This window comes from Ovis aries, chromosome 20 (genome assembly GCF_016772045.2).
Source record: "Ovis aries strain OAR_USU_Benz2616 breed Rambouillet chromosome 20, ARS-UI_Ramb_v3.0, whole genome shotgun sequence".
NCBI classification, from domain to species: Eukaryota; Metazoa; Chordata; class Mammalia; order Artiodactyla; family Bovidae; genus Ovis; species Ovis aries.
In genome coordinates, this window is record NC_056073.1 from 26,327,786 (window position 1) to 26,348,885 (window position 21,100).

Sequence of the window (21,100 nt, forward strand, 5' to 3'; positions counted from 1 at the left end):
GGACCAAGGGAGAGTTGCACCATATCCCACTCCAAGTTTCTGCCTTCCTAAGGGAGGTAGCTGTGGTCTCAGCGTCCCTTTTTACCATTAAAAAGCTATATAGTCACGTGTGCTATGTTTTGGGGGGGCCTGTCCATCTCCGAAGATGAATCGATGAGCTAAACTTCTAAATCTAGGACATGCTGGGGCAGAGGGCGTAAATCCAATGCCTGAAAGCCACACTTCCTAGGCGCTTTCAGGCGGAGTTCTGTTTGGCGCATGCGCAAATCTCACTGTCCAGTACTGTGGGAGCGTTAGCGTCCTGCCGCGCTCCCATTGGCCCAGCCTGTACGACCGCCTCTTCTATTGACGCATGTGCTCAGTACCCAGGCCTCTCACTGGTCGGAAGGACTTCCGGGACGCCCCCTCCATTTTTAAGAGTCGATTGATTCGTTGATAATGCGGAAGAGGCGGGCCTTGGGAACCCTCTCATGGTTGGGGGGCGGGGGGAAAGATGGCGGAGCTGATGCTCCTCAGCGAGATTGCGGACCCGACACGCTTTTTCACCGACAACTTGCTGAGCCCGGAGGACTGGGGTGCGCGGAGTGAGGCGCCTCGGGGAAGGGATAGGGCTGTGGCCTGCTGTGCCCCTGAGGCACGTAGGAAGAAGCGGAGGCTCAAAGAGGAAGGCTGGGCAAATACGGAATCGATCGTCTGAAGAAGGGTGGAACAAGGCGGCTAGTTGTGCTTTGGGGGATTGCGGGAGTGGGGGAAGACCTCCGCCCCCGCGGAAATGTGGAATTGTTCCGGGATTGGGGAAGGAGGGACTGAAGTTCTTTGGCTATATCACTTTTCAAGTGGGCGGGCGGTGGGTCTGGCCGAGCCGAGCCAATGAGGGATGGGGCGAGGGCTCTGTGAGGATCTGCAGGTTGCGCTACCGGCCGACTCCCTATCCTCCGCACCTCTTGCAGACAGCACTTTGTACGCCGGCTTGGATGAAGTGGCCGAGGAGCAGACGCAGCTCTTCCGTTGTCCGGAGCAGGATGTCCCGGTATCGCTCTCCAAGCCTTGTCTCTCACCGTTGGTGGGTGGGAGTGGTCGCAGAACCGGGACTCATCCCCAAGCCAGCGCTCAGCTGGAGCATCCCTTCATCCTCACACTTCTGCCTTCTAATACCCGGCCCCCTTGTTTAGTTTGGCAGCAGCTCCCTGGACCTGGGGATGGACGTCAGCCCTCCTGAACCCCCCTGGGACTCTCTGCCTATCTTCCCAGGTAAGATACTTTTTGTGATTCCCTCATCCTTTCAGAAACCCTCATCTTCCCATTGTTTCCCAGAAGCTGTGCAGTTCCTCTTATCCTCAAGCCTCCTCCACCTGAGTGCCTGTGTACTTCTCTCCCCCTTTGACCCCTGGTATGTGTTCCTTCTCCCTTGCCCAGTGAGGGGTTTTTACCCCATGTCCTTGGGCGCTTTTTGGGCTCTTGTCAGGCTCCGCTTCGTGGTTATTTTCTAGCCCGTTTTCCTCCAGATCTCCAGGTGAAGTCTGAGCCATCCTCCCCCTGCTCTTCCTCCTCCTTCAGCTCTGAATCATCACATCTTTCCACAGAGCCCTTCAGCCAGGTGAGAGAGTCCTCTCCCTTCTACTCTCTGTGGCAGGGACTCAATTCCTTTGCCTTCACCTATTGATGCTAAGGGAATGGTTTGTGGGCTGCAGCTCATGGGGTGGAGGGGGGAAGTTCTTTTCTACCTTTGCCATTTCTTTTATATCTTCATTTTTCACATTTCCATTTGATTGTCTAGAATTGAAGATGGAGTTTTTTAATACAGAGAGAAATGTGGCAGCCATTGCTGGGTGGGGGGACAGGGAAGAAGAGAGTTGTTAACTGCTGAGAATTCTGGAACTGTTCTTGTCCAGGTTGTCCACTGCAATATTTGAAATCATGAGATTTTATCCACTTTCCTAGGAATAAAATAGAAAGAGAACAAGGGGCCAGACACAGCTTAGCAAGATGCTGACTACCATTCAAACCAGAATGTCAAGTAACTGGTGGTTTGTAAGCTATAAGGCTTCTGTCCTGGCTTTTACTCTGAACACATCCTTTTTGTTTTCTTTCTTGTTCTGTCCCCCCTGCTTCACCCTCACTGTTACCCAGGCCCCTGGTGTAAGGGAGATGCTGGTTGTGAAGTCAGAGTCCTTGGCACCCCCACTCTGCCTCCTGGGAGATGATCCAACATCCCCATTTGAAACCATCCAGATCAATGTCAGCCCCACCTCTGATGATCCTTCAGGTAATAATAGCCTGCATCATCTCCAGGCTTTACCAAGATAGAGTGTGTGTGTGTGTGTGTTTGTGTGTGTGAGTAAAGAGGGAGTGCGGTCAGCAGGACAAGGAGGAGAGGTGGGGAGGGGAGATGGCCGATAACCAGGAGGGAGACCAGGAGCAGGAGGGAGGATTTCAGGAAATCACAGTAAGGGCAGCACTGAAGAGGTAGGAATAGTTTTTCTTTCTTTTCTTGCTTCTGTTGCTTTTCATTTCTAAAAACTTGCAGACAGTTTAGGGCATATTTATATATGTGACTTTCCCTCCAAAGGTTTTATAAAAATTTTCAAGCATACAGAAAAGTTGGAATACTATATACTTGCTCCTGCATTCTACAAGTAACATTATTTGTGCTGTTTTTAGAAATGTTGCTGAGTCTGTTTACTCTTGCATGTTTATTCAGCACCTACATTTATTGAGCATCTACTCCATGCCAGATACTGGGACAGGGTTCTGAGTTGCAAAGATGAAGAACACCTTACCACCTCACTGACTTAAGGATCCCATACTGTGCTGTGGGAGAAAGACAACTAAAGTATGGTAATTCTAGGGTAGAGATTGTCACAGGGTGCCATGAAAGCTCATTAGAGGGGACATCTCACCCAGCTGGGGCTAGATCAAGGATATGCTCATGCAGGAGGGGTTTCCTGAGCTGAGTTTTGAAAGATAGATAGGAATTAGCCAGAAGAAGACTAGGGACTAGTGTGTTTATAAGGAACCTGCATCTCTTTAGAGTGGATGTAAGGAGAGGGAGTAGGGAAGGGCCAGGAGATTCAGAGGCTTCAAGACCAGGTAGGAATCCTGCTTAGGGACTCTTAGCTTTTTTCCTGTGGGCAGTTCTGTGCCTTTGAAGAGTCAGGCAGGAGAACAGTGTGATTAGGAAGATGATTCTGGTGGCAAACTAGACACTGGATTGCAGAAACTCAGGACCAGAAGCAGAAGGAGGACCAAGAAAGAGGTCAATGTGCTTAGTCAGGTAAGACACTCAGATGCTGAGAAGAAGGCAGATTTGAGAAAGAGTGAATTAGAATGGATGAGTGCAGTGACCTCCTGGGCACTGAAGATGACCAGGGGTGAAAGAACGTGCCTGGGTTTCTGATGAGGGCAGCCACCCCATGGGTGAAGGTACCAATCGCTGGATGGCGACTGCAGGAGTCTCCTGGCAGGGAGCATGATGAATTCAGTGTGGGACTTGTTGATTTCAGGGTGACTTCAGGGTTTCTTAGCACTACCTCCCCTTGGTTGAAGTTCAGCCAGAAGCTTGAAGACAAGAGAGCCACACATGTTTTCCTCCTGAGCCTCAGAGCAGGGCAGGGGAGGGTGGGGAGGGATTTGGAGGGACAAACAGCTCATATCCAGCATATGATTAAGTATTACAAAGAGGAGAAACAAAATAAGGATTGAAAAGTCTATACCAGTTAAAAGATTGTTGATGATTTTGCAAAGGATAGTGTTCTTGGAGTCAGATTCTCCTCTCATATATAGGTATTTTTTTGAAGGCCTGTACTTTACCTGGGCTCCCCAAGGTAGCGCTAGTGGTAAAGAACCTGCCTGCCAAAGACAGGAGACATAAGAGATGTGGGTTCAGTCCTTGGGTCAGGAAGATCCCCTGGGGAGGGCATAGCCACCCACTCCAGTATTCTTGCCTGGAGAATCCCATGGACAGAGGAGCCTGGCGGGCTACAGTCCATAGGGTCACAAAGAAGTCTGACATGACTGAAATGACTTATCATGCAGGCACCCATGCACTTTACCCATCCCTTTGATAGAGAGGAAGCACAAGACCTAGTCCTTGCTTTTGGAGAGTCTCGTGAAGGTTAACATATGGTTAAATAGCTCAGACAGTGGTCACCTCTGTGGAGAGGTTCTGGATGGCTGGTGGACAAGGAAGGAAAGGAGATTCACTTCTCACTGAACTTCCCTTTCTTCCTTTGGGATCTTGTATTATATGACTGTATTACCTATTGAAATACATAAATAGACTTGAGATTTTAAAATAGCAGTATTGGTAATCTTATAATTAAGTATCAAAACCCAAGCTATGAACCAGAGGTGGTAGTGGACCATTGATCTTAGAGCTGAATTTGGCCTTCAGCTAGGTTAACCTCCATGGGGCAATCAACAAGTCTTACAGATAGATTTAACAGAGACTGTGAAGGCTCAGAGGTGACTGAGCTTTGAAGGCTGATGGTAGGAAGGGGATCTGTATAAAGGGACAAGCAGTGAGCCCTGTGTTAAGCCCGGTTGAATTTGGGTGAATGGAGGGGCGTGAGAATGGTAGTCACCAGCAGGCAGCTTGGGAGTCAGAATCCGGGTGCAGGGGAGCAGTCAAGGGTAGAGATGCAGGCGGGGCGGTTGTCAGCGTGGTGATGCATGATCACATTGGGCCAGGATGAGGTGGAATCCAGCCAGACAGGAATTTGGGCCCATGAGAATGCAGCTGAATCTCCCTATGTGGGCCTCCACCATGTGAATGAACAAGGTGTGTGAGGAAGAAAGCGACAGCTGACGTGGAAGGGCAGGCTTGAGGGTTCGGCAGTGGTGGAACCAGCTGAGAGGGGCCAAGGAAGGAGAAGGGAGTCCTTTCCGAGAAAAGAGGTCGGAGGAGAGGCAGCAGGTTAGCAGCTCCAGTCCCCCTCCTCTGGATTGCCCTCCTGAGCCAGAAATAGTTTTATTTCCAGGTACAAGGGGAAGTGACTGTGTCTCCCGTTTCCGCATCTTAGCCTTCTTCTCCTTCAGTGTTTATCTGACACCCAGCGCTTTGTCTCATTATGCCATCCCGCAGATGTTCAGATTAAGATAGAGCCTGCCTCTCCGTCTTCCTCCATCAGCTCAGAGGCTCCCCTGCTCTCTGCGGAGTCTCCCAGCCAGGTGAGCATGCACTCCGCTGCTTCTTCCAGCACGCCAGTGAGTTCCTCCTGACTCTCAGAGGTGTGAGGGCTTTCCTCTTCTTCGGCTCCTCCTCCTCCGCACTCGTCCTGACTTGCATGTCTTCTGGAATGCCCCATGTAGGCTTTCATAGGAGAGGAGGTCCTGGAAGTAAAAACAGAGTCCCCGTCCCCTCAGGGATGTCTCCTGCAGGATGTCGCCAGCCCCCTTCCTGGAGCTGTCCAAGTCAGCGTGGGCCTATCCTCTGACGGCTCCTCAGGTAATGCGTCTCCTGACCCCTCGGGTCCCTGGCCAGAGGCCTGTTGTCCTGACATCCCTTCCTTCTTTCCTTTCACCTTCCTTCAGGCAAAGCCCTGCCCACCCGGAAGCCACCACTGCAGCCCAAACCTGTGGTGATAACCACTGTCCCGATGCCACTGAGAGCCGTGCCCGCCAGCACCACCGTCCTCTTGCAGCCCCTTGTCCAGCCACCCCCAGGTACTGAAGGAGAGAAGGAGGCAGGTCACAGCCTTCCGGCGCCCTGACCCTTGGGTGTGGGCACAAGGACACCACCTGACTCCTAGCTCTCAGACCTCCCTCTCCTGCCCACTTGCCCCAGTGTCCCCAGTGGTCCTCATCCAAGGTGCTGTTCGAGTCCGGCCTGAGGGACCGACCCCTCCTACTCCACGGCCTGAGAGGAAGAGCATTGTTCCAGCCCCTATGCCTGGGAACTCCTGCCCACCTGAGGTGGATGTAAGTTATTTACTGAGGAGAGGAGGAGGAAGGCTTAGTAATAGGGAGGGGAGAGAACTGTGGAGTGAGAAGGGAGCAAAAAAGTGAGCAAGCAAGCCCATAAGATAATCGTCAAGGTCAGAGTTGACCCCTTTTATCAACCCCATGTAGTTCTCGGATCCTCAGGTTTGCTGTCCCTGCAGATGGAGAAGTGGGAGTGGTCTTAGTAAATCAAAGCCAGAGGAGTCATCCTGTGTTATAGAAGAGGGAGGCTGCTCCCTTGGGGAAAGCCGGGTAAACTGTTCTCTAACTATAGCAAGCTTAAACTTTGGGTCCTAAAAAAGGAGAATTGCAAAGAAGGAAGACCACTCATCAAGGAAAAGAACTGAGGTTCTACCAAGAACCTGGGTGGGGAAGTTCCTCCTACAGTCTGACTTCTTGCAGCTCTGAGGCACAGGAGTAGGAAGTGGTGGAGAGAAGGGCCCCTTCCCTGAAATGTTTTAGCAGAGAGGAAGAACCCCTCTGTGGCTCTGCAGGTAGAGGTTAAGAAGGCAGGAGGGGGCCCACGTGAGTTTTCGATAGTCAGTCCCTGGAGTGGCGGGCGCACTTCCTCTCCCCGCCCTGCTTTCACTCTCCCTCTGACCCTCCGGTGCCCAGGCCAAGCTGCTCAAGCGGCAGCAGCGGATGATCAAGAACCGGGAGTCGGCCTGCCAGTCCCGCAGGAAGAAGAAAGAGTACCTGCAGGGGCTAGAAGCTCGGCTGCAGGCCGTCCTGGCCGACAACCAGCAGCTCCGGCGGGAGAATGCTGCCCTCCGCCGGCGGCTGGAGGCCCTGCTGACTGAGGTGAGACCGGGAGGCCTGGAGAGACCAGTGGGAGCGCGGGCTCCCTGGGATGACTCACCCTCTCCGGCCTCTCTCTTTCTTTGCATCTTAGAACAGCGAGCTCAAGTTAGGGTCTGGAAACAGGAAGGTGGTCTGCGTCATGGTCTTCCTTCTCTTCATCGCTTTCAACTTTGGGCCTGTGAGGTGAGACCCTCCTTGTCTCCCCAGAACCTTCTGGGTGGAGCCTACCTGTCGGCCACTTGATTGCCTCTTCGGCACAGTCCCTTTCATTACTTGCACACAGACAGCTCTGGTGTCCTTGGCACTGATGGTGTAGCCAGCTAGTCCCTAGTCCCTTCATGATCCATCGTCTCTGTCATAAATGGTACGTCCCGGAGGAGATGGTCATGAGAACACTGATAAACATAGTGACTATATTAAGTGCTTACTGAGTTCTGGGCCCTCGGTTAAGCACTCTCCTTTTCTAGTGTTTTCTGGCTCTGTGGGTAGGGGCTGTTCTCAATCCATCTTGCAGATGAAGAGAGTCAGTTTTGCAGCACAAATTGGAACCAGGCGTGCTATCTGCAGAGCCCTCCCTCTTACCTAGGCCCTCAGTTAAGCTGGAATTCTTCCTCGTGCCCCATCCTTTTCTATCCACAGCATCAGTGAGCCTCCTCCGGCTTCCATCTCTCCTCGGATGAGCAGAGGGGAGTCTCGACCCCAGAGACACTTGCTGGAGTTCTCGGCACAAGAGCCAGTTCATGGAGCCGAGCCCCCCCAGCATCCCTTCCAGGACCCTGAGGAGCCCCAGCCCAGCCCTACAGGCCGCCCAAGTTTCAGGTAAGGAGAGGGCCCTCTCTGTTTTAGGGGTGCTGAGTGTGTCTTCTCCCCTAAAGTTACCTTTCCTTTTTGAGGGAGAGCCAGGTTTCCCAGTTGAATCCGCCTGCCAGTGCAGGAGACCCAAGAGACATGCATTTGATCCCTGGGTTGGGGAAGATCCCCTGGAGAAGGAAATGGCAACCCATTCCAGTATTCTTGCCTGGAAAACTCCATGGATAGAGGAGCCTGGAGGGCCACGGCCCGTGGGCTCACGCAGGGTCAGCTGTGACTAAGCGCGCACACAGCAGCAGAGCTGTTCTCATGCAGGCACGGCCCTCCTGTTGACGGGGCAGTGCTGGGCACCCTGGGTCACACCCCCTCTCTGCCTCAAACCAGGAACCTGACAGCCTTCTCTGGGGACGCCAGGGAGCTGCTGCTGAGAGACCTGGACCAGCTCTTCCTCTCCTCGGATTGCCGGCACTTCAACCGAACCGAGTCCCTGAGGTGGGGGGGTTCATGACTGGGGCGTCCTCCCTGTGTCCCGAGGCCCCTCCCCGATAGCCTGGCTGACTTGTGTGCTGAAGCGCCAGCACCCCTTGCCCTCTCCCCTTCCCTCCAATGTGCGGGGCAGAAGAGTGGGCATCTTGGCCCGGCATGGAGGTGTCTCCCTCCTCTGCTTCCCCAGGCTTGCTGACGAGCTGAGTGGCTGGGTCCAGCGCCACCAGAGAGGCCGGCGGAAGACACCCCAGAGAGCCCAGGAGAAACAGGTAGGAGGGGGTGGGCCGGTTCAGGGAAGGCCACTTGAAAACGAGGGCTAAACATCCTAGGGATTGTAAGTGGTTTGGGGTGGTGGGGGTGAGGTGGCGTCAGTTTGTAGGGGCTGTCTCTCTTTTCCCTTTTCCCTTCATCCTCTTCAAATCCTTAGATACTTCTCCTTCCAGAAGTCTCAGCTGTGGAAGAAGTCACCTCCAGTTCAGGCAGTCCCCACCCGCCCCCCTGGGCCCCCAGAAGGGTGAGTCTTGAAGGGGGCACTTGTTTATTAAGTGAGGCTCCTCTAAAGAAGCTGTCCTGTGCGTGTCCGCACTGCCCCCAGGGCCTCATGCTTCCCTCATCCCCTGGGGTCTCCTATCTCCCTCTCGCCCTCTCCCCTCTTCCCCAGTGGGAACTGGTCCCTGGGCTTGCTTCTTCACCAATGCCATTTTCCTACCTGTCCAGGGATTCCATGGGCCAGCTGCAGCTGTACCGCCAACCAGACCGTTCGCAGCCCGAGTTCCTGGATGCAATTGACCGACGGGAAGATACATTTTATGTTGTTTCCTTCCGAAGGGTGAGTTTCTCCTGCGGGCCCCATCCCCTCACCCTGGGTTCCCCAGCAGTCTCTCTGCAGGTCGAGGCTGGAGAGCAGGGCCAGGGAGCCTGTCAGCACCTTTTCCTCCACCCTCCTGGCCTGGCCCCTCTGTCCCCAGGATCACTTGCTGCTCCCAGCCATCAGCCACAACAAGACCTCCCGGCCCAAGATGTCCCTGGTGATGCCTGCCATGGCCCCCAATGGTAATTCTTTCCCTGCCCAGTGTGGGGACAGGTCCTGAAATTGAGAAATAAGGAAGTTCCAATGGGGAGATCCAGCATGAAGAGTTGAGGGGGGAAATGACAGGAGTGGGGATTCTAGAGTGATGCTAGATACATGGGTGAGAGCAAGCCAGAAATGGTTGGAGAGAAACAAAATGCAGGAGACTGATGGGAGGAAGATGAGACGTGGGTCCTCCCTAGGTGAAGGTGCTTAGGGCTGTGGGCCAGGGTGGGCGGGGTGGGCTGGGAACCTGCCAGAGTCTTACTTCTTTTTTTTTCTCTTGATGTCCTCTCTTCTATGACCTTACATTCATCACTGTCATCCGCCACCCCCGCCCCCCCTGGCCCCTGCCACTTCTCCCTGCACCAACTCCATCCCTGCCTTCTCATTGAACACCCCCTGGATCTGCCTCCCCATCACTGCCCATTCCTCCTGCACACCTCTGCTTTTCTGACCTCTCTGCCTTCCCCTTCTCCTCTCCCTTAACTCTGCCCTTCTCACAGAGACCCTGTCAGGCCGGGGGCCCCCTGGGGACTATGAGGAGATGATGCAGATCGAGTGTGAGGTCATGGATACCAGAGTGATTCACATCAAGACCTCCACAGTGCCCCCCTCGCTACGAAAACAGCCGTCCTCAACCCCGGGCAATGCCACAGGTGGCCCCTTGCCAGCTTCTGCAGCAGCCAGCCAGGCCCACCAGGCCGCCCATCAGCCCTCTACCTCAATAATCTCTGACCTCTATGACTCACACTGACTTGGAACTGGGGGGTAGGGGTGGGAGCAACCAAGTGGGACTGTTTTGAATTTTCCTGGTCCCTGGGCTTGCGGCAATTTGTAAAGGGAAGACAGGGTGTTGGGGGTTAAGCACTTATTTGGAGGTGGGTGGAAGTTTTCCTCTCTTCTCACCCCTTTTTTGGAATATAGAGCTCCTCTCATTTCTATGAACCTCCAACCCCTGCTTCTTTCCTTGAGGGTGCTGAGTGAAGTTAAGTTTTGGGGTGAGTGGGCCCCAGTACACTCTTTATTCTTGTATTTCTGTTTTGGTGGGTGGAGGTGGGAATTTAGTCCCCAGGCGGGACAAGGGAAGTTTTTACATTTTGGAGTTAGTTCCTGGGAGTCGACGAGGCATGGCGGAGGGAGTTCAGGTGGATGTATGGGCATATCTTCTTTTTTATTATTAAATAAACAACTTGGAGGGAGTTGAAGGTATGGTGCCTGCCTTCCTGGCTTTTGATGGGTCATTTAGGGGAACATGGCTGCTGTAGGGCCGGTGTGTCAGAGAGCCGAGCACTGAGGACACGGCTAGCCCTGGGTGGAGTGGGTGTGCGATCACAGACCTCACGTCATCCCCTTCTCCCCAGCCCTGTAACGGGTGAGGGTTATGTCTGGTGTCTGGGGGGGAGCGGGGGAGGGATGTCCCATGGTGTGACGGGCTAGAGAGTGCAGATTCTGGAATGTGTTTGAGTAAACAGGAAGGACAGGGGGCCCCACGCCCTTCAGGGTGAATGGGCTGCCTCCCTGGGTCCCCTGCATTCTAGCAGGTTCTTCCCCCTAGCTTTCCAGGAGGAGCAGCTTGAACAAACAATGGAGCTGGGGGCCAGGGGCTGTGAGCCCAGAAAGGAGGAGCCACGGTGGAGAAGGAGGCAGTGTTTGGAGGGAAGAGGGATGCTGAGAAGCATCTCCTTAGCTCCAAACGAGGAAATCGAGACTGGAGCGTCCAGTTGAAAGAAAAGGACAGTTGCGGGGCCAGCAGGAAAGGCTGTGCTTTCTAATTAGGAGGACGGAGAATACGACAAGACTCCCTCAACCTGGGGGGTTCCCCATCAGGGGCTCCTGTCCAGCAGCACCTCAGACCCGGCCCTGCGGGAGTGTCCTGGGTCAGCGGGAGGGCGTGGGCTGGGCCTGGGCTCCACGCCCAGATGACTGGACAGGGGCCACCCGGGCCACAAGCCCAGGCCTGAAAGCGAGGGAAGAACCTCACGTGTTCAGCCAGGCTCCCCTGCTTCCCATTACTGTGTTTGGGGTGAAAACAGACCAAGTAACTATGGCAACCTGGAACCTAGGGCCCCCAGGAACTAGGCCTTTCCTCCCTCCAGAGGGCAGCCCTGGCTCTTCTACCATCACTTCCTGTCCCAAGGTCCCCGGAGCCCTTCCAAGCCTGATCCAGACAGTGCGTGCAAGGAGAACAAGGATTCTGCGGGCAGAGCACCTGAGATGGAGTTCCTGTTTTGCCTTTTATTAGTAGGTATCTTGGGCTTCCCTGGTGGTTCACACAGTAAAGAATACACCTGCAGTGCAGGAGACCTGGGTTCAATCCCTGGGTCTGAAAGATCTGGAGAAGGGATGGCAACCCACTCCAGTATTCTTGCTGGGTAAATCCCATGGACAGAGGAACCTGGTGGGCTACAGTCCATGTGGTCGCAGAGTCAGATGCGACGAAGTGACCAACTCTGGTAGGTTGCTTGAACACACTGAGCCTTAGTTGCCTACCTGCAAAACGGGGTGTTCCTGCCTACTCCTTGGGTTGATGTGGGGAGGAAAAATGACGTGCAGAATGCCTGGTCTACAGTGGACACAGCTTTCTCTCCTCACCTGCTCCTTTCTCTCTCCATTCACCTGGTCCTTTTCTCCTCAATTCCACTTTTATCCCATCTGGGTCCGTCACTATTTCATTGTCCTGTCGCTTTCTCTTTCCTGACGCCAGCTCAGGAGAGTGCTTAAAGTACTGGTTTCTCAGAAGGGGGCTCTGGGGTGTGGCATGCAGCTCCTCTGGCTGGTTGGCAGGGGACAGCTGGCACTGTGGTGTAAGCCAGGACTCACTGTCTTGGCAAGGGCCTGGGTGGTGGGAAGGATGGCTCAGGAGAGGTGTGGAGAGTGGGTGTGCCATGGGGGGTGAAAGCAGGTCAGTCTGGCTGCCTCCCTGCAGGCCCATGCTGATCTCTAGCTGTGGCCCCATCGAAGGCCACCTCCACGTGCTGTCACTCCTGCACGTCCTGTTGACCCCTTCCTGGCTCAGACCCTCTGTATCTTTCTGTTCTGTTACTTTCCTTCCTCAGAATCGCCTTTCATCCACTGTCTCTCCCTCTTCTCTTTAGACTGGTTTCCTGCCTTTCTCTGCCCTCTACCCAGCCCTGAGTTATCACCTTCTCATTTACACCCTTTATCCTTTGTTCATCTGCTGGTTTCTCGAGGTTTTTGTGTTTTTCTCTTCCTTCCCCTCCACTACACAGTCTGCTCCCTGTCTTCTGGGTCTTCTCCTCTCCCCCGGCTGCTTCCACTCCTTTGTCCACATTCCTTGCCCCCTTCCATAACTTCCTCTCTCCTCCCCCGCTCCAGCCCTCTCCTCCTTCTGCCCCCCTGCCCCCTCGCCCTTCACCTCCCTGCTCCAGCGCTCGGTCCTCTCCCAGCTGTGGGGCCAGGACTGGAGAGCCTCACACCGTTGCCTCATCGTTCTGCTATGGCTTCTGGATACAGCACATCTGGATTCCGGGGCCCAGATGTGTGGTTGCTACAGCGACCCCGGTCCCTCTGGTAAATACGGGCGCCCACCCGCCCCAGAGCAGAGAACAAAATAATTGTGTGACTTTTCTTTTGTCACGAGATAGAAATGTCCTCCCTCCTCCCTTTTCCCCACACCCATGTCTCCAGGCAAAGGAAGTTTTAAGGGTCCAAACTCTTCCTCCTGTGGCTCTCTCGCCCTGTTTTTCAGCCCAGCCTCTTAATTCTCTCCCCTCTTTCATCTCATGATCAGTTTTTTCTCTCCACGTCCCTCATCACCTCCCACCTCGCCCCAACCCCCAGTCTCAATAATGAAGTGTTGACCCTCTGACTTACACTTGGCAGTTTCTTCCCACTGAGTCTGCATCATAACTGGATGCAGAAAGAAGTTTCAGAAATCAAGAGCACCCACCCTTCCCCAACAAGACCTGCCTGAAGCCCTTCATTTTTTTCTGCCCTAAGTCTTGGATCTTTCTAGGGCTCTTCTTGGGGGAGGAGGAGGCATACAGGCTTTGGAATCTGAAAACATGGCCTGAGGCCCACCTTCACCACCACTAGCAAAATCACCCGGCCAAGTCCGTTAATGTCTAGAAGCCCCCGTTTTCCTCAGCATAAAGTGGGATTAATGAAGTGCTGCGGTGTAGGAAAGGGCTTTGTAAACGGAAGCCCGGCACAACTGTTTTCTATCTTCCCCTCTCTGGGACTGCTTCTTTGGATCACAGCCCCTGGCCTCTTCGCTCCCTCTCTATCCTTCAGGCCCTTGCCCTCAATTGCCCTTACTCTTCCTCGGCTTCTCCTTTCCTTCTTGCTATATACCTTTTATCTCTAATCCTCCTGAGGGTAGGACTGGAACTTGGAGGTTCATTCAAGGATGGAGGCCCAGAGCTGAAGACACCTAGGCTGAGGATTTGGAGAACAGCCAGAGCACAAATAGTTCTCAGTAAGACCCCAGCCTTTCTGTCCAGCGCCTCCGACACCTCGCTGAAGGCGATCCCACTCTAACCACTGGACTCCCTGCCAGACACTCTTGCCACTTCCTTCTCTCACAGTCCTTTGGCAACTCAGTGTTGACAGGCATTTATGAAGCACCTGCGTTATGCAAGGCGCAGTGCTTTTCTGATAAAAGGCAAACATACATATATAAGACATAAGCTCCTCCAGGAGCCTGAAATCCAGGGTGTGGATCACATTCTAGATAATGATTATCTCAGAAGCTGGAGTTGTATCTGTCAGGACTGCAGTGGCTTCGGCTTCTTTGAATGCCTTGTGAGCTTGTGGATGTCTGGAATTTCACACCCTTTTCTGACTCCAGCATCCTGTCTCCCCTGAGAAGTGGACTTCGAAAACACCCCAAGGCCATCATTTCAGTCCTTCTTTCTCTCCAGGCTCTTCCGGCCACTCTCTGGGCCAAGTATACCTATGGTGACCATACTTCCACTATACTTCCATACTTTGGTCCAGTGGTTAAGGCTCCACGCTGCCACTACAGGGGGTGCAAGTTTGTTCCCTGGTGGGGTAACTAGGATCCCACATGCCTAGCGATGCAGCGGAAAAATAAATGAATAAAGTAAAAATAAAACCAACATATAGGGTATAGGACCAAAAAAAAGGGAGGGGGGGCAGGATATGACCGTTAGAATAACTAGAATCTGGCAGTATCAGAGAAAATTTGTTCTCTGAAGTTTGCTCTCTCTAGGTAATGCCATTTTAGACCCTCCATCCTTTTATGTGCTTTCCCCCAAGCCCTGCATGGAGAGCTGAGGGAAACTGTTACCTATTTCAGGCCCTGGGGGCTTCGGGCCAAGGCAGAGGAAGGAAGCTGAACCCAGCTCTATCCAAGATGCTGACTTCATCTTTCCTATCAAAGCCAGGAGAAAAAAAAAAACAGACACACGGACACACACGGGGACACCCATGCGAGCACCCACACGAGCCTTCGCCCTCAGCCACCAGCATTCCGCAGAGCCACATGCTGTGCCAGGGCACCCTGCCCAGAAGCAGCACACCCGAGACCCTGGGGACCTGCGGACACCTCTGCCCCAACTGCGCGCAGAGTCAGACACGGGCTCCCGCACTCCCTGTCACCCACGAGCGGTCACTTGGCCAAGCCTCTCCTCCATGGTCAGGACTGTGAAAAGTGAAGTCTCAGTCGTGTCTGACTCTTTGCGACCCCATGGACGGTAGCCTACCAGGCTCCGAGATCCATGGGATTTTCCAGGCAAGAATACTGGAGTGGGCTGCCATTTTGTAGTTGGGTGGAAAGAACTTTATCCTCGTGAAACCTCCCTCAGCCTGGATATATCTTATCCAGCAGCCCCTCATCAGGGGAGCAAAGCACGTGGGGAAATGAGACCAGAGAGACAGCCTGGCAGCCTGATGTGGGCATCGGCCACTCTGCCCTCTCTCTGGCCAGTCTCCCTATCTACCCAGCCCACAACTCCCTCCCTACCCCTGCTTCTCCACTGCAGCACAGAATTAATCCCCTTCCTCTCCAGAACATCAGCGTGCCATGTGCCCACCACCCTCATGTCTGCCCCTGGCTCTCAGCTCTTTCTCCATCCCCAAACCTTCCTCCTAAGTTTCAGGCTTCCCTTCCCTGTCTCCTGTGAACCCCACCTTCCTTCCCAAGTCGTCTATGTCTCAGTGTTCAGGCCACACCCTTGTCCAGCCAGTGCCCAAGCCTCATCTGCCATTTCTCTAGGAAGCTGCTGAGGTGAGAGAATGAAAACGGGGCACTGATCCCCAAGCTGAGAACCAGAGACTGGACAGTACAGACTGTCCAGCACAGAGGCAGCACAGAGACGGGGCTAGAAGAGGACACAGTGCAGGTGGGAGCAGTGGGGCCAGGCAGGGGCCCAGGTGGGACAAGGAGGCTCCTCGTGGAGAGCAGTCTAGACTGCGGAGGGAGGCTTCCTCCCGCCACCCACCCTCTCTGCCGCCTGCCCCTGCCAGGAGATAAATGGTAGGGGGATGAAGGAGCGGGTGCTGGGCAAGACCCCAGCTGGAGGGATGTGGCAGCTGGGAAGAGGTGGGGGAGGTTCCGAGGAGGGAGAGGGGTTAGCCGTGGGAAAGGGTACTGGAAGAGGGGGAAACAGGTCAGAGAGCAGGAGCAACAGGTGGAGAAATTGTGGGGGAAAGGAGAAATGACATGAGGGATGGGGGTGTCAAGTTGGACACAAATTAGAGTGAGGAGGAAGAGTAAAAATGGGATAAGGAAAGGATGGGGGAGGTTGGATGAGGGCTGGCGAGGGTGAGATGAGGGTATTGAGGGACTCAGTGATCCCAGACAGGGAGGGGGGTGGGATGACGAGGGGAGGAGAGGAGGGGTGACATATGATGACGCTGGGAGGGCCTGGCAGGGGCGGGTGGGTGGGAGGACCTGCCCTATCTCCGCTCCCCTCCCTGACCTCATGCTGGTCCTCCCCTTCTCCTCCCCCGGCTGGCTGCAGTCTCCCTCCTCCTCACTGTCGCTGCCCAGATCGACAGTCAGGTCGCGGCTCAGTGAGTCCCTGCTGCAGGGAACGAGCAAGGGGATATACCCAGGAACTCAGGGCTGCTAAGGGGCGTCCACCCACCCTGCCCTGAGAACCCCCTTGTCAAGTTCGGGACAGAGCAGGTGCAGACACACTGAAACTGCTGGTTACTCAGGTAAGGAAGTAACTTCCGTCTCTGGGAGACAGAGGAAAGAGACGGGAGAGGTGGGGACCTCTATCCCCAAACCCCAGGTGAAGGTTGGCAGGAGAGCCTCCCAGGAGAGCAAGGACTTTCTGCGGGGCCAGAGGAAATAAGACCATGCACCGGGGACCGGACTCCCGTGGAGGGTGTGTCTGGGAGAAAGAGTCAGTGCAGGTGTGTGTGAGTTGGGCACGGAGGATGGATGCTGGGGTTTGGATAGGACCAGAGCCGGCACCAAGGTGGAGGCGGTTATCGGTGTGGTGCTGGGGCTGGGAGAAACCAGAGGCCAGGCTGAGCTGGTGGCCGGCTGAACTTCAGGAGGGAAGTGCTGGTGGAACCCCAGGTGATCTGGCCGGAGCGGCTGAGCCAGAACTCCAGGAACGTGCCCGAGGGAACTTCTTTGAGCATCCAGATGGGGACTCCCCAGGTGGCAGCAGGTGGATTGCAAGGCCCCGGAAGGGAGTTCTGGGGGTCTCGAGCCTTTAGGAAATGCAGCAATGGGGCAACGTTAGGACTCCCAGGTCTGGGAAGGGCACGGAGTCTGTGGAGAGAATCTTAAAATTTATTCTTGGCAGAGAGCTTTGCACCCATGACTCACAGTTCAGCGGGGCTGGGATGACTCGCGATGCCTCCAAGGGGGCACAGGGGCTCCGTCTTCGCTCCATCCCCCTTCCCGGCTCTCCTGCTCTGTCCGTCTGAACCTCCCCCCTACACGTGACACACCCTGGGTGGGATGGGCGGGACCCTTATCTCGCCTGGAAAGAATTTAATGGCTTGGAAACAACTGGAAATGGAACTGAGAGGAACTACTGGGAAGCAACTCGGAAACACGGAAACACCGCAGCTGCTGTCGATCCGCTTCCAATCCCCGCCCACTTCCCAGATCCTCAGCCCCCCTCCCCTCTTTCCCTGGCCCTGCCTCCAGACCCCCGGGGACCCAGTACCTCAATTTCTCAACTTTCTTTCCCTTGAGTCCTGGTCATTCAGTGCTCCTCCCCAGGACTCTTTGCCACTGAGGGTCCAGAAATCCTTTCTTTTAGTTTTCCGACGTCTCTGGCCCATGAACTTCCCAGAATAAGGGGTGTCTTAGATCTTCCAACTGCCCCATCTCCCGGTTGCCTCCTTGCCACCTGCTTCCAAACCCAGCCCAGCCCTCACCTCCCTCCTTGTCCTCGCAGCCCTAGAATCCTCCTACCTTCACTCTTCTTGTGGCACGAGGGACAGAGAGGAGCACGGGGGTGGGGCCAAAATCCCCCACCTCTCGAACATCCCTGCAGGAGGCCAGCCCCTCTCCCCAGCTCCTGGGACCTACGGTCCCTGATGAGCGAAGTGTCAAACTTGGCCACCACATGAATACCCTGCGCGCTGAGTCACCGCTTGGGACGATGCCCCATCCCTGCCAGCCCTCCGACTATGGGAAGGGTGCCAAGAGGGGGAGGCCCGTGCTCCCCTCCTTCCTCGCTGCGCAAAGGCACCCCCGATGCCGCGGGAGGGCGGGCGATGAGAGGGAAACATAAGGGACACCCAAGTATCCTGCTTTCCTGGTGCTGAGAGCAGAGCGCGATTCTTTCAAGAAATGGGAATGAGGAGCTAGGCGGGCGGTGGAGACGGGAGGGAGAGGGGCTTGGGAGGGAGGCTCGGGGGATGTGGCCTGTGCGGGCCTCTCCTCTCAGACCAGCTTCACTACTTTCCCGCTTCTTCCCGCTGCAGAGACCCTCCCCCTGCGCCCACCAAGTGGGGAAGAGGTGCAGGATTCGATTGTTGTGGGAGGGGGACTGGCAGCTCCCCCAAACCCCCAGTGGTGTGGAGCACCCTGTAACCTCTGCCTCCTCTGAAGAAGGGTCTCCTGTGTGGTTCCCCTCACTCCAACTAAGTTCTTTGACATACGCAACTGCCCTCTGAGCCAATGAGAAATCAGCTTTTTTAGACATCGCTCAATGACTGATGTGGAGGAAATGTGAAGAGGAGTTTGTGTGTGTATGCCCTTGTTGTTGTTTAGTACTTAAGTCGTGTCTCTTTTGTGACCCCATGGACTGTAGCCCGCCAGGCTTCTCCATCGGATTTCCCAGACAAGAATACTGGAGTGGGTTACCATTTCCTACTCCAGGGGCTCTTCTCGACCCAGGCAGGGATCGACTCGAGTTTCCTGCATTGGCAGGTGGGTTCTTTACTGCTGGGAAACCCCTGCACATACTCAAATGTGTGTGCCCACAAAGATGCAAGCTTCTTTGGATGAATATAAGTATGTGTATAGTTCCCAGGTGGTGCTAGTGGTAAAAAAACCCATCTGCCAATGTAAGAGACACAGGTTCAATCCCTGAGTTGGGAAGATCCCCTGGAGGAGAGCATGGCAGCCCACTCTAGTATTCTTGCCTGGAGAATCCCAAGGACAGAGCAGCCTAAGGGGCTATAGTACATAGGGTTGCAAAGAGTCGGACAGGGCTGAAGCGACTTAGAATGGACAGATACAAAAGTGTGTTCATATTTGTGGATAAGCACATGTGAGTACATTTCTATGTGTATGTGTATTTCTGTGTGTGCACTTAGAGATGTGTGCAACATTAGACACAGAGCAACAGAATTTGAAGGTAAGTCAGAGCCCAGCTCACACCCAGGACTACACTCCAAGCTGAGAGAGGGGCTGATGGGCTGAGGGAAGGGCAGCTCTCTGCTTGCCAGGCTCTCTGCTGGGCTTTGTGGGGCAGGGTGCCTCTCAGTGTGGAAACACTCTGCTCCTCTTGCCCACTCCTCTTCCACCTCTGGTGGGATGGTGGTGGAGTGTGATGGCTGGTAGCCCTGGAAACTCCTTTTTCTCAGACTCAGAGGAGAATTTTAAGCGTAGGAAGCCAGGAAATAAATGTGTGTGTGTTGTGGGAGGCACTGGTCACAGCCCCTGACCCTCCTCCTCAGTCAGCATTCCCACCACTCACCCTGCTCTCCTTCCCTCTCCAGGCTCTCTGGTCTGGAAGAACTGGGTGCCTGCTAACACCGCTCCTTAACCCTTCGCCTGAACCCCCCACGCATCTCTGTTACTGAGGCCTCCTCTCCTGGTTCCCCCCATCACCCCATTACCTTGCTTCTCTAATCCTCGTCTCCCTGTGCCTCCCAGTTCTTGCCTCAGTGGATTCCACAAATACAACTGGGTGACCAGCACTCAGATCAAGAAACAGGGTGTTCTTAACACCCCAGAATTTCCCCACAATGCCCCTTCTTGGTCCCCATTCCCCCAAGAGTGCCACATTTCTGACTTGCCACTCTACTGATTGACAGTTAACATGGTCTAGACTCAAACATCGCATAAACAGAATGTTTCGGCAAGTTCTTCTTTGTATCTGACTTCTTTTGCTCCACCCTATATTAGTGAGACCTATTCATGTTATTGCATATAGTTATACTTTGTTCTTATTGCTTCATTTTATTCCACTCTGTGAATAAACCACGTGTTATTTAATCCATTCTACTCGTGTGAGACATTTGGGTAGTTCCCAGTCTGCGGCTATTATGAGAAGTACTGTTGTGGTGGGTAGACCCCTCCGAGTAGAGCTGCCAGGTCATAGGGTTTGAACACAGCTCTAGTGGATTTGGGTGGCTGTGCCAAATGGTTTTCCAATGGGCTTGTTCCATGCAGCCCTGCCAGGATCTACACATGGCCTGCTCCCTGGCCGACAGCTGCCCAGCTGCTGTTTCTAACCAACTTTCAGCCCCAGACACTGTCCGTGGTCCTAGCCCTGACCTTGGTCCTGTCCTTGGTTCCAGCCCTGTGCTAGCCCTGGGCTTGACTTGAACTATGTAAATTAACTAAATATCTATATAGTCAATAAATATTTTTTTGAGCACTTACTATGTGCCAGATGTAAGGCTATAGCAGCCAAAACAAAAGAAAAAACCAGGTGCTATGTCTGCCTCCATGGACCTTACAGTTTAGCGGGCAAGGTTGAGCGTGGACAAGAAAGTAATAAAATAATCCCACAAATAAATATGTGAGTATAAATTATTATAAATGCTGCAAATGGGAGTTACATGATCCTGTAATATCACATGATAGGGAAGCTGACCTGTACAGGAAAGGTTTCCTGAGGAAGAGATGTGGGGTTGAGACCTGAATGATGAGGAAGCCAAGAGAAAAAGGAAGAACATTCCATAGAGGGAACCACAGATACAAAGGTCTGGGGCTGGGAAGAATGTGGGGGACATAAAGCCAGTGGGACCGGAGTGGAGAGAGGGAGGGAAGTCTTATGAGGGATGAGGTGGGAGAGGTCAGCAGGGGCCAGATGGTGCAGGACTGTCTGTCAGTATTTGAAGACTATTCAGAGGGAAACCACTGAAAAGTTTTTTGAGGGAGAGGGACATTCTATTTGCCTTTGCAAGATTTGTAAGAAGCAAGAATAGAAGCAGAGAAACCGGGTAGGAGGCAATCACAGTTGTTAAGCAGAAGGTAGATAGTAGCTTGGACTATAATGATGCTTAGAGGGAGAAACATAAGTAAATTAAAGAGACATTTACAATAAAATATGGGTTGATATGATGAAATATGGTGGTGTTGAATGAGCTGTTGGGTTTCTGGCTTGTGAAGCTGAGTAGCTATGGGACCATGAACTGCGGTAGAGAACACTGAGAAGGGATGGGTACAGGAGGGATGAACGTTGAGTTGTTTTAGATGTGTTGAATCTGAGGTGCCCAAGAGGAGATGCCAAATAGGATAGCTATATTGCTTGGAGTTAAGAGGAGATAGTTTATACTTTGGGGTACAGTTTGGAAATTAAACTCTTGGATCTGGATGAAGGTACCTGAGTGGATGACTACCCCAAGTAGGTCTCA

The 21,100-nt window shown here is 53.7% G+C and overlaps 2 protein-coding genes and 1 long non-coding RNA gene across 12 annotated transcripts in view; 2 read left to right on the forward strand and 1 right to left on the reverse strand.

Moving 5' to 3' along the window:
• Positions 1-470: 470 nt before the first annotated feature.
• Positions 471-10,314, forward strand: ATF6B (activating transcription factor 6 beta). 4 transcript variants are annotated; one of them, XM_027958793.3, is made up of 18 exons: positions 471-575; positions 951-1,030; positions 1,173-1,251; positions 1,491-1,597; positions 2,131-2,266; positions 5,084-5,169; positions 5,311-5,446; positions 5,533-5,664; positions 5,786-5,919; positions 6,556-6,741; positions 6,833-6,924; positions 7,381-7,560; positions 7,936-8,043; positions 8,225-8,306; positions 8,481-8,551; positions 8,755-8,866; positions 9,006-9,090; positions 9,613-10,314. In XM_027958793.3, the coding sequence occupies exons 1-18, from the start codon at positions 494-496 to the stop codon at positions 9,861-9,863; spliced, it is 2,139 nt and encodes a 712-aa protein (XP_027814594.1). In that variant the 5' UTR covers positions 471-493; the 3' UTR covers positions 9,864-10,314. The 4 variants fall into 4 exon arrangements, with proteins under 4 accessions (XP_027814594.1, XP_004018972.2, XP_060259225.1 ...); XM_004018923.6 differs by having other exon boundaries at positions 1,506-1,597; XM_060403242.1 differs by lacking the exon at positions 9,613-10,314 and having other exon boundaries at positions 8,465-8,551.
• LOC105603761 (uncharacterized) lies at positions 2,679-16,979 on the reverse strand. Its single transcript, XR_001023050.4, has 3 exons — positions 16,881-16,979; positions 8,747-8,812; positions 2,679-5,331 (listed from the first exon to the last, which is right to left on the reverse strand). It is a non-coding gene; the product is annotated as an uncharacterized LOC105603761 (long non-coding RNA).
• The window catches only part of TNXB (tenascin XB), a 60,909-nt gene continuing 51,040 nt past the window's right edge, over positions 11,232-21,100 (forward strand). For 3 of the 7 annotated variants that reach the window (XM_027958791.2, XM_042237093.1, XM_042237094.1), the window contains exon 1: positions 18,296-18,440. In XM_027958791.2, coding sequence (XP_027814592.2) covers positions 18,311-18,440 — 130 coding nt within the window. In that variant the 5' untranslated portion in view covers positions 18,296-18,310. Of the gene's footprint in view, positions 11,351-16,083; positions 16,256-18,042; positions 18,441-21,100 lie in introns of those variants that run through there. The other 4 variants (XM_042237088.2, XM_042237090.2, XM_060403240.1 and 1 more) reach the window with 3 other exon arrangements.

What these genes read in the sequence shown, in the direction of transcription:
- ATF6B (XM_027958793.3), top strand. Translation starts at nt 494, where the DNA reads ATGGCGGAGCTGATGCTCCTCAGCGAGATTGCGGACCCGACACGCTTT. An exon ending in CCTTGTCCAGCCACCCCCAG is followed by an intron (nt 5,665 to 5,785) that starts GTACTGAAGGAG and finishes CACTTGCCCCAG; the next exon opens with TGTCCCCAGTGGTCCTCATC. An exon ending in AACCGAACCGAGTCCCTGAG is followed by an intron (nt 8,044 to 8,224) that starts GTGGGGGGGTTC and finishes CTGCTTCCCCAG; the next exon opens with GCTTGCTGACGAGCTGAGTG.